At 34.0% G+C, this 11,955-nt stretch overlaps 1 protein-coding gene across 6 annotated transcripts in view; it reads right to left on the bottom strand.

The window, feature by feature from the left end:
* Positions 1–11,955, bottom strand: part of BICD1 (BICD cargo adaptor 1) — a 249,590-nt gene that overhangs the window by 98,147 nt on the left and 139,488 nt on the right. For all 6 annotated transcript variants that reach the window (XM_031938142.1, XM_031938137.1, XM_031938138.1 and 3 more), the window contains one exon: positions 577–728. In XM_031938142.1, coding sequence (XP_031794002.1) covers positions 577–728 — 152 coding nt within the window. The remainder of the gene's footprint in view (positions 1–576; positions 729–11,955) is intronic.

Raw genomic sequence — 11,955 nt, 5'->3', positions numbered from 1 at the left:
AAAACTAAGTGATTTTGCTAAAGTATATATACATTTGAACATGTCATTCCCCAGCTAAGTTATTTCTAGAGACTCCTGATTAGTTCAGTATTAAATATTCTGCTGTTAGTCATTTAAAACTCTTCACATCCTAGAACCTCTTTATTTTTTCAGCAGTCTTTATTTTCTACTCCTTTTGTACTAGATGTTTCTCCATACTTGGAATGCCCTCCCTCCCTGAAATTCTCCATCTCTTGGAATTCCTTGCTTCTTTTAAGACTCAACTTAAGTGTGACCCCTTTTATGAAGACTTTTCCTGTTCTCCAAACTATTAATGCCATCCTCTCTTAAGGTTACCTTTCATCTAGTCTATATTTATCTTAGATGTATTAATACAGATCTAAATCTATAACTATTTATCTATATTTCTATCTATTTAGTTTCTCTTATTAAAAAGCAAGCTCTTTGTAGGCAAGAACACTTTTTGCCTTTTCTTTAGATCCTAATTGCTTTAAACAGTGCTTTGCATATACTAAATGCTTAATAAATACTTATTGATTGATCAAAACTTAGATCCCAGAACCCAGTTATTCTTACCTGGTTGCAAACATGGCACGCAAGGATGAGAAAGTTGCTGCATCTTCTTTCAAGGCCTTCAATTCATTTCTAAGTTTTGTCATCGTCTCAGTCACCATTGTTTTTTCATTTTCGTATTTATTCTTCAGGTTAGCTAGGGCCACCTCAGCAGTCTGAAACAGGGAAAATTATAAGAATAATAAGAAGCTCATTTTCTTTATTTACTTGGTGTTGTCTCCATTAGAATGTAAGTTCCTATAGGCTGGGACTGTTTTACCTTTATTTGTCCATGTTTCATAGCATAATGCCTGTTATGTATATGTGCTTTTAAACTGAGACTGATTTTGTTACTGTCTAATTAGCTAGAACTTAATGAATGTCAGGTTTTATACTTCTGTATTCAACAGGTTAAAAATTAATTAAAGATGGGGCAGCTAGATGGTGCAATAGATAAAGCACTAGCCTTGGAGTCAAGAGGACCTGAGTTCAAATCCAGCCTCAGACCCTTAACACTTACTAACTATGTAACTCTGGGCAAGTCACTTAACCCCAACTGTCTTTCAAGAGAAAAAAGTTTAAAAAATTAATTAAAGAGAGTACTTTGATATCACATAATACATTTATATAAGTTTTTGACAATATATTTCCTTTAAGATCTGATGTATATTTGGTGTATGAATAACTGTGGTGTATTATGGAAAATATACTAGACTAGAAGTTAGGAAACATAAGTTCTAAGTCCAGCTCCTTTAATGATCATCTGTGTTGCCTTTGACATGGTACTTATACTTGATGATCCTTACCTTCATTAATGATAAAATGAAGAGTTGAACTAAATGATTTCTTTTAACTCTATACTTCTGATTCCAATTCAGCATTTTGAAATTTCATTAGAAGCAAACTCCATTGATTTCAACTTGCTTGCTTCTGTCCTAATCTCCTATTTTGAGATTTGAGAAGATGATGGGAGATGTAATATCAAGAAATCAAGTGTTTGGTATGGCTACCTCTAGTGGTATGCTGGTACATATTTAACAACTGGTTCTCAAAAAAAGTATGCACAACAACAAGATAATTGTGTGTATATGTATATATATATATATGTGTGTGTGTATATGTATATATATATATATAAAATTTAACATATACTTTAACATATAACAATAACATGTATTGGACTACCTGTCATCTAGGGGAGGGAGTGGGGGGAAGGAAGGGAAAAATTGGAACACAAGATTTTGCAAGGATCAATGTTGAAAAATTACCCATGCAGAAGTTTTGTAAATAAAAAACTATAATAAAAAAATAAAGTTACATAGCCAGTGCATTCATGATAGACAGGATTCAAACCCAAGTTTTCCTGACTTTGAAGCCAGTTGGAATTAACTTTTAATTTGTGGTGCTGGAGAAAACTTTTGAGAGTTTCTTGGACAGCAAGTCCATACTTAAAAAATACTAGCTCTGACTATTCATTGGAAAGTAAAATTCTGAGGCTGAAGCTTAAATACTTTGGCCACATAATGGGAAGATGGAGATAATTGGAAAAGACCTTGATGCTGGGAAAGACTAAAGGCAAAAGGAAAAAGTAATGGCAGAGGATGAGATGGATAAAGAGTATCATGAAAGCAACTCATATTACTTTGGACTTCAGCAAATGGTAGATGATAGAAGGGACTGGAGCGTTAAGGTTGAGGGGTCACAAAGAGTTAGCTATTCTTGACTCTTTTCAACAAAGAGGCCCTTCCACCCAATACCAATAAACTTGTGATGAAGAGAGCCATCTACATCCAGAGAGAGAACTATGGAGACTGAAAAGGAATCACAACATGGTATTTTCACCTTTTTTGTTGTTGTTGCATGCTTGTTTTTTCTTTCTCATTTTTTCCCCTTTTGATCTGATTTTTCTTGTTCAGCATGATAAATGTGGAAATATGTGTAGAAGAATTGCACATGTTTCACCTATTTTGGATTACTTGCTTTCTAGGGGAAGAGAGTGAGGGGAAGGGAGGGAGAAAATTTTGAAATACAAGGTCTTGCAAGAGTGAATGTTAAAAACTATCTTTGCATGTATTTTGGAAATAAAAATCTATTATTTAAAAAAAGTATGCACAACACATTTTGAAATTTAATCTGCATTATTAACATCTTCTCCACCATTTTCTTAAATCTGTACCAGGAATCAGCAAATATGGCCTGAGGATCAAATCAGGCTGGGCAGCTTTGCATGACCTGGATTTTTATGTATGATTTTTATATAATAAAATAAAATACAATAAAACTATTTTAAAAATTATTCCTAGCTCAAGGGCCCTACTAAAACAATAGAGCCTGGATTTGGTGGTGGGAATGGTTTACTCCAATCACAGATAAACAATCAACAAAACAATAAAACAAGCACTGATTTATAATGTTTACTGATTTCTCAATTTTCTATATATTTTGGAAATGATGCCTTTATCTGAACCTTTAATTGTAAAGATGTTTTCTGAGTTTACTGCTTCCCTTTTAATCTTGTCTGCATTAGTTTTGTTTGTATACAAGCTTTTTAACTTGATATAATCAAAATTTTCTATTTTGTGATCAATAATGATCTCCAGTTCTTTTTTGGTCACAAATGCCTTCCTCCTCAACAGGTCTGAGAGGTAAACTATCCTATGTTCTTCTAATTTATTTATAATCTCATTCTAGGCATAAAGAATACCTAGATCATGAACCCCTTTTGATCTTATCTTGGTGTATGGTGTTAAGTGTGGGTTAATGCCTAGTTTCTGCCATATTAATTTCCAATTTTCCCAGCAGTTTTTATCAAATAGTGCATTATTATCCCAAAAGTTGGGATCTTTGGGTTTGTCAAACACTAGATTGCTATAGTTATTGTATGTCCAGGTTTTTTAAGAATAACCCTTTTATAATTTCTAGTGGAAATGACCTGGTCCTAAAGTATTATCATAAAACACATTTCTATAAATCTAAATAACATTTATTTGACCCTTAGTACAACATATTGTTGGCTAAGTTCATGGGAAGATCAAGCATGAGGGAATATTCCAATTTCAATGTTATACATTATCTGTTTTACTGGTTCCTTCTGAAGGAATTTTCATTTTCAGTTGCATGGAATAAATCCAACACTGAGTACATCATACTTTTCCATTCTTTGGAGAAATGATGTGTGCATTTTCCAGAAGTACTCGTGTAGGTCTTCTGCTAATCATATATTCTCAAAGTGTCTTTCAATTCTCTTCCATCTTCAGGATGATGAAGTATTAATATAATGTGATGAGCCCAGTATTTCATTTATATTTTATGAGTTTTTGTTAGGATCAAATATGATATGGTTGATTTTATAGTTCCAAAAGTATATACTAAGAATGAGATGGGGTGGAGTCAAGATAGTAGAGAAGTCATGAAGTTGACCAAGTTCTCCCAAGTTCCTCTTGGAACAAGGTTAAATCAAGCCTTTGAACAGAATCTGGAGCAAAAGAACGTAAAAAAGAGATGGAGTGAAACAGTTTTCCAGCTTAGGATGACTTGGAAGAACTTCATTTGGATGAAAAGAAAGTGCAATCCAAATGAGGCAGTGTTCTGGCAAGCCAGATAGAGGCTCTTGGCCACAGCAGAGATCAGCAATGAGAGTCCCTCTGTCCTAGCTCAACAGATTAGTGATAGTGTATACAGAAAGGTGGAGCCTCTAACCCTAACAGAAAAGAAAAATTGCCAGCTCTGGATACCAGGCAACAATAGGTACAACAAGGTCAGGCTACCCTAGCACAGTGAATAATTCATCAAGCACCTGAAGTCCCAAGATTCAAAGCCAGTGGCCTTGTCCTTGGATTCCAGAACAAAAAATCAGGGACACAGTTCCCTGTACCTCAGAAGCAGAATTCAACTTTAAAAGCCATAAAATAGGCTCCCAAAATGAATGAGACACAAAAAAGAACCTTGACCATAGAAAGCTACTATGGTGACAGAAAATCAAAACACCAATTCAGAGGAGAACAAAACACTTACATGGAAAACTTTAAAAGATATGAATTGTTCTCAAGCCCAAAAACACTTTTCTTTTTGGAAGAGCTTAAAACATCAAATAAGAGAAGTAGAAGAAAAATTGGGGAAAGAAATGAGAGGTATGCAAGCAACAGCTTGGAAAAGGGAGAAAACTTGACTGAAGAAAATAATTATAGTAGAATTAGCTAAATTGAAATGACTAATGACTAAGGGAAACTACTGGCTCTAGGAGACATCAAGAATCAAACACTTGGCTGTTCTCAATAATGTGATAACTCAAGGAAATTTCAATAGACTTGGGATGGAAAATGCCAATCATATCCAGAGAGAGAACTATGAGGACTAAATGTGGATTGAAGCTTAGTTTTTTCCCCACCTTTTTGTTTGTTTGTTTCTTGTGTTTTTTCCTTAGTCTGACTTTTCTTGCACAACATGACAAATATAGAAATATATTTTTTAAATTGCACATATTTAATCTATATCAGATTGCTTGCTGTCTTGGAAAGAGAAAAATTTAGAACATAAAGGTTTACATAAATGAATGTTGAAAACTATCTTTAAATGTATTTGGAAAGATAAAATGCTATTTAAAAAAAAGAATCAAACAAAAAGAATGAAGAAGTAAGAGAAAATAGAAAATATCTCATTGGAAAAACAACTAACTGAGAAAATAGAGCCAGGAGAGGTAATTTAAGAATTATTGTACTACCTGAAAGACATGATCAAAAAGAGAGCACATCTTTCAAGAAATCATTAAGGAAAACTGCCATGATATCGTAGAACCAGAGGGCAAAATAGTCATTGAAAAAATTCAAAGGCTATATCCTAAAAGAGATATTAAAATGAAGTTTTCAAGGAATATTGTAACCAAATGCCAGAAATATTTGTTCAAGGAGAAAATACTTCAAGCAACCAGAAAAACAATTCAAATATTAAGGAGCCAAAGTCAGGATTACCCAAGATTGAGCAGTTTCTACATTAAAGGACTAGAGGACTGGAATATGACATTGTGTAAGGCAAAAGAGCTTGGACTACAACCAATGACTAACTATCCAGAAAAATCCAGCATAGTCTTTCAGGGGAAAAGATGAACGGTCAATATAGAGAACTTTCAATGATTTCTGATAAAAAAGATCAGAACAAAACAAAAACTTTATTTTCAAATATCAAGAGAAACATTAAAATATAAACAGGAAAGAGAAAACAACAATAACATGTCATTCAAAGCTTAAACTATTTACATCCCTACATGGGAAGATGATACATGTAAGTCTTGAGAGCTGTATCTGTATTAGGCCAGTTACATAGATAGAGAGTATGGCTATAAGGTGATTTTGATGTGATGAGGAGTGTAGAGTATGTTTAGGGAGGATTCATGCTTCTGGTGTGAAGGCTGTTGAGCCCTTTACCAGGCTGCTTTCTATCTTTGGTGTCCAGCTGATATACCTGACACTCACCTGTGGTTCCAAGAAGCCACATGCACAGTGGCCACACTCCAGTAAACCATTTTGGCATTTGGCCTAAACCAAGTTGAGGGTAACCAAAGGGTGTTTACCCCAGGCATATAAAGATTTCCTCTGTTAGAATAGATGGATGAGAACAATTTATTTGTATAGTCCTGAAGGCAGATAAAGCAGGTGTTATAAAGTAATTAGAGTTTTGTTAGACATTGAAGACATGACAGTCCATCACCAGTCATCTTGACTCTGTCCTGCCCCTGGACAGTGGTGGCTTTAGAAGAGAGATTGAGGCTGATAACTTTGTGCAATTCTGCCTCACAAATCCAATTTATATATGAATCAAAATACATTTTTTGATGTGATGATATAAAAAAGAAATTGAAGTGAAGTATAAGAAAAAGCATTGTATTGGGAGAAGAAAAAAGGTGAAGCAAAATAGGGTAAATTACATCATGTGAAAAGATACAAAAAGATGACCATGTATTAAAGCACGGAAGCTTCAATCAAATGCAGAAAGGCAGAAATATTAAATGCATTCATTTCAGATCATGATGAATAAAATCACATGCAATAAAAGGTCATGGAAAGATAGACTAAAAAATAATCTGAAATTAAGCAATCTAATCCTAAGGAATGAGTGGGTCACACAACAAATCACTGAAATAATTAATAATTTCATCCAAGAAAATTACAATAATGAGACAAAACTCAAAACTTATGGGATGCAGACGAAGCAGTTGTTTTATATCTCTAAGTGATTACTTGAATAAAATAGAAAAAGAGAGCAATGAATTAGGCATGCAACTAAAAAAAAGCTAGAAAAATAAAAATTAAAAAACCCAATTAATGTCAAATTAGATGAAGGGAAATGAACAAAATTAGAAATTTTGAAATGCAAAGGAGAGATTAATAAATTTGAAAGTAAGAAAACTATTAAACTAATAAAACTAAGAGCTGGTTTTATGAAAAGACAAATAACCTTTGGTTAATTTGATTAAAAAACAGAAACAAGAAAAACAAATTACCAGTATCAAAAATGAATAATTCACCACCAATGAAAAGGAGCCATTTTGCCCAAATGTATGGCAATATGTGACAATATAAGTGAAATGGATGAATATTTACAAAAATATAAATTGCGCACATTAACAGAAGAGGAAATAAAATACTTAACTAATCCTATTTTAGAAAAAGAAATAGAATTGAATCAATGAACTCCATAAGAACAAGTCTCCAGAAACAGATGGATTTATCAGTGGATTCTACCAAAGATTAAAAAGAGCATTTAATTCTGATACTCTATAAAGTATTTGGAAAAATAGGAGGAGTCCTGCCAAATTCCTTTTATGACACACACATATGGTGCTGATACCTTAACCAGAGAGAGCCTAAAGAGAGAAAGAAAATTACAGATCAATCTCCCTAATGAGTATTAGTGCAATTTTAAAAATAAAATATTAGAAAAGAGATCATAGCAATTTTTCACCAGGTTAATACATCAGGGTCAGATGAGATTTATACCAAGAATTGAAGGGCTGGTTAAATATTAGGAAAACTATTAACATAACAGACCATATCAATAATAACCTAACAGAAATCATATGATTATCTCAATAGATGCAGAAAAAGTATTTGACAGACTACAATACCAATTCCTATAATAGTAGAGTTGTGGAGTTTTCCTTAAAATGATAAGCAACTATCAATTTCAGAACTATCAGCAACCATCATATATAATGGGGTTTATCACAACTATTATTCCATATAATACTAGAAATGTTACCTTTAGCAATATGAGAAGCAAAAGAAATTAAAGGAATTAAAATAGGCAATGAGGAAATGAAACTATCATTTTTTACAGGTGATATGATGGTACACTTAGAAAATCATAGAGAATCAACTAGAAAACTATTTGAAGTAATTAATAACGAGCAAAGTTGCAAGATATATAAAATAAATCCACATAAATCATTAGCATTTCCATTACTTAAAAAACTCAAAAGCAAAAGAAGGAAAGAGAAATTTCATTTAAAATAACTGCAGACAATATAAAATATTTGGGAGTTTATCTGCCAAGAAAATATTCAGGAATTATATAAACACTATTATAAATCATTTTTCAACAAATAAAATGAGATCTAAATAAATGGAAAAATATCAATTGCTCAAGGGTGGGCCAAACTAATGTAATAAAAATGACCAATCTACCTAAATTAATTTACCAAAAAATTATCTTATAGAGCTAGAAAAAATTCATCTGAAAAAATAAAAAGTTTAGAATATCAAGGAAAATATTTTTTGGGGAAAAAATGCAAAGAAAAGGTTCCTAGCTATAGTATATCTAATAATATATTATAAAGTGGCAGTACTAGTATAAAGTACTAATTGGTACTGATTCAGAAATATAATGGTGGCTCAAAGGTTAGGTACACAAGATATAATTGTCAATCATCATAGTGCTTGACAAACTGTTAGATAAGCCCAAATACTCCAGTTTCTAGGATAAAAATTCATTATTTGACAAAAACTGCATGCAAAATTGGAAAATAGTATGATACAAAGTAGGCATTGACCAACATTTCACACCTTAAACCAAGAAAATGTCAAAAATGGATGTGTGGTTTAGACATAATGGATAATCCTTTAAACAAATATAAGAGAACAAAGAATACCTGTCAGATCTATAGAGAAGAATGAATGTTTGACCAAACAGGAGATTTAAAAAAAAGTGAAATGCAAAATGGATAATTTTGATTACATTAAGTTAAAAAGATTTTGCACAAGCAAAGCTAACATAACCAGGAATTGAAGGGAAGCAGAAAGCTAAGAAACAATCTTTATACCAAGTGTCTCTAATAAAATCTTCATTTCTCTTTATTTTTTTTATTTTAAAGCTTTTTATTTTCAAAACGTACACTGATAGTTCTTAACATTCATCCTTGCCAATCCTTGTGTTCCAATTTTTTTTTCTCCCTTTCTTCCTCTACTCTGTCCCCTAGACAGCAAATAATTCAATATATGTTAAACGTGTTCTTCTATATTTCCACAATTATCAAGTTGCACAAGAAAAATCAGATCAAAAAGGAAAAAATGAGAAAGAAAACAAAATGCAAGAAAACAACAACAAAAAAGTGAAAATACTATGTTGTGATCCGCACTCAATTCACACAGTCCTCTCTCTGGGTCCAGATGGCTCTTTCTATCACAAGACCATTGGAATGGTCTGAATCAACTTGCTGTTGAAAAGAACTACGTTCATTAGAACAAATTATCGTAAAATCTTGTTGCTGTGTAATTCCATGACATTCATATGTCATAAGTAGGCATCCATTTGATTAATGGCCTCATTTCTCAAAAATATAGGAAACCAAGTTAAACTTATAAGAATACAAGTTCCCCTGTGCCCAAAGGGCTACTGAACTATGTATACCTTTTGATCCAGCAGTGTTTCTACTGGGCTTTTATCATAAAAAGATCATAAAGAAGGGAAAGGGACAACAACGTGCAACAATGTTTGTGGCAGCCCTTTTTGTAGTAGCACGAACCTGGAGACCGAGTGGATGCCCATCAATTGGAGAATGGCTGAACAAGTTATGGGATATGAATATTATGGAATATTACTGTTCTATAAGAAATGATCAGCAGGATGCTTTCAGAAAGGCCAGGAGAGACTTACATGAACTGATGCTAAGTAAAGTGAATAGAACTAAGAGAACATTGTACACAGCAACAAGATTATACGATGATCAGTTCTGATGGACATGGCTCTCAACAATGAGGTGATTCAGACCATATCCAATGGTCTTGTGGTGAAGAAAGCCATCTGCACCCAGAGAGAGGACAGTGGGAACTGAATGCGGACAACAACATAGAATTTTCACCTTTTTTGTTATTGTTTGCTTGCTTTTTGTTTTCTTTCTCATTTTCCCTCTTTTCTGATCTGATTTTTCTTGTGCACCATGATAAATGTGGAAATATGTATAAAGGAAGTGCACATGTTTAACATATATTGGCTCACTTGCCAACTGGGGGAGGGGAAGGAGGAAAAAAAAATTAGAACACATCTTTTGTAGGGGTGAATGTCAAAAATTATCCATGTATATATCTTGAAAATAAAAAGCTTTAATTAAAATTTTTTTAAAAAAAGAATACAAGTTCCCCAATAGATAATCTATGACAACCGCACTAGCACCCAGGATGCCCCAGAATCAGCCGGAGTCAGGATAAGCAAAAGTCCTTAGTCTTTATTCTTGGTCCTTAGATGCAGGATTGAACAGGATGGAAGCAGAATCTCCGTTACCGCCTTCTCCCTCGTCTACCACCAAAGTGTGACTTTGGCTTGTTTTACTCCACCCCCTAATCCCTCCTACAATCCTCTGTATACACCAAACACTGAGTCAGCACAGGATAGTGGGAAGGACCATTTTCCAAGAATATGCCCATAGAGTATTGTCCAATTAGTAATTAGCCCTAAGTGCTTGAATTTCAGCCCTCTACAATAATCAAAGGATATGAATAGGTAGATTTAAAAGAAATCAAAGCTAGCCATAGTAAAAAAAAAAATGGTCTATAAAACTATTAATTAGAGAATTCAAATTAAAATGACTGTGATACTACCTCACACCTATCAGATTGGCTAATATGACAGAAAAGGAAAATGATAAATATTGGAGGAGATGCGGGAAAATTAGAACGCTAATATACCATTGGTAGAGTTATGAACTAAAGTGGCCATCCTGGAAAGCAATTTCAAGCTATTCCCAAAGGGCTATAAAACTGTACACACCCTCTGATCCAGCAATAGCATTACTAGGTCTGTATCCTAGGAAGATCATAAAAAAGGAAAAGCGATTCACATATGTTAAGGACCATGTCTAAATGAAGGGACTGTGGATCATGACACTTGAAGGAGTTGCAAAGCAGCCTTTGCTGATGCAGGTGTTCCTTGTGAATTGAGAATGAAATAAATTGGAGGCAAGAAGGAAGAGAAGAGAGGTCAGAGAACAGCAACTGCCTCTCAGTCTCCTTGTATCATCATCATCATCATCATCATCATCATCATCATCATCATCATCATCATCATCGTTCTCTCACATAAAGAGATCCATTCAGCGCTTGAGGGTTGTTTGAGAGTAGGATCCTTCCAGGGTTCCTTTGGTAACACATGGGGAAGGAAAGGGAGAAAAGACCCAGTAAAACTTTTTTATTGAGGTAATCAAATGGGCCAACACATCAAAGGGCTAAGCCAGGAGACTGATGAGGATGCTTAAAGATGGAGTCATTATTTCAAGTCCTCTTAGTCCTTAAATACCTTAGTATGATTACATCATTACAGAACACTAAGCATGTGCCAACTAGAGAACCATTATATCATCACATCACAATGAGCAAGTGCTAACTAGAAGCATCCTGTTATTGATATGTAAATACCTCTCTTTACTATAAATATCTTTTGCTTCAAGTAGAACACAGGTGGTCACGCCCTCCCTGACTTCTGAGGAAGGGTGAGAACACCAAAGGGAGGTGGTCATGCTCTCTCTGACTTCTCTGCGGCCCTCTACACACATGTACAAAAATCTTTACATCAGCTTTCTTTGAAGAATTACAAATTGCAGGAATGCCCATCAATTGCAGAATTGCTGAGCAAATTATAGTATACAAATGTAATGCAACATTATTGTTCTATACAAATGATGAGAGCAGGCTTATTTCAGAAAAACCCAGAAAGACTTATGAACTGAGGCTGAGGGAAGTATGCAGAACCAGGAGGACATTATACACAGTAAGAGTAACACTGTGTGATACTCAACTTTGATAGACTTAGCTCGTCTCAGGAATATAGGGATCTAAAACAATTCCACTTCCGGCCAAGATGGTGGCAAGGAGGCACACAGCTGTGTAAGCTCCGCATTTTCTCTCAGAATCCATCTCA

This window comes from Sarcophilus harrisii, chromosome 5, assembly GCF_902635505.1.
Source record: "Sarcophilus harrisii chromosome 5, mSarHar1.11, whole genome shotgun sequence".
Classification (NCBI taxonomy): Eukaryota; Metazoa; Chordata; class Mammalia; order Dasyuromorphia; family Dasyuridae; genus Sarcophilus; species Sarcophilus harrisii.
This window is presented reverse-complemented; position numbering and strand designations above follow the sequence as displayed.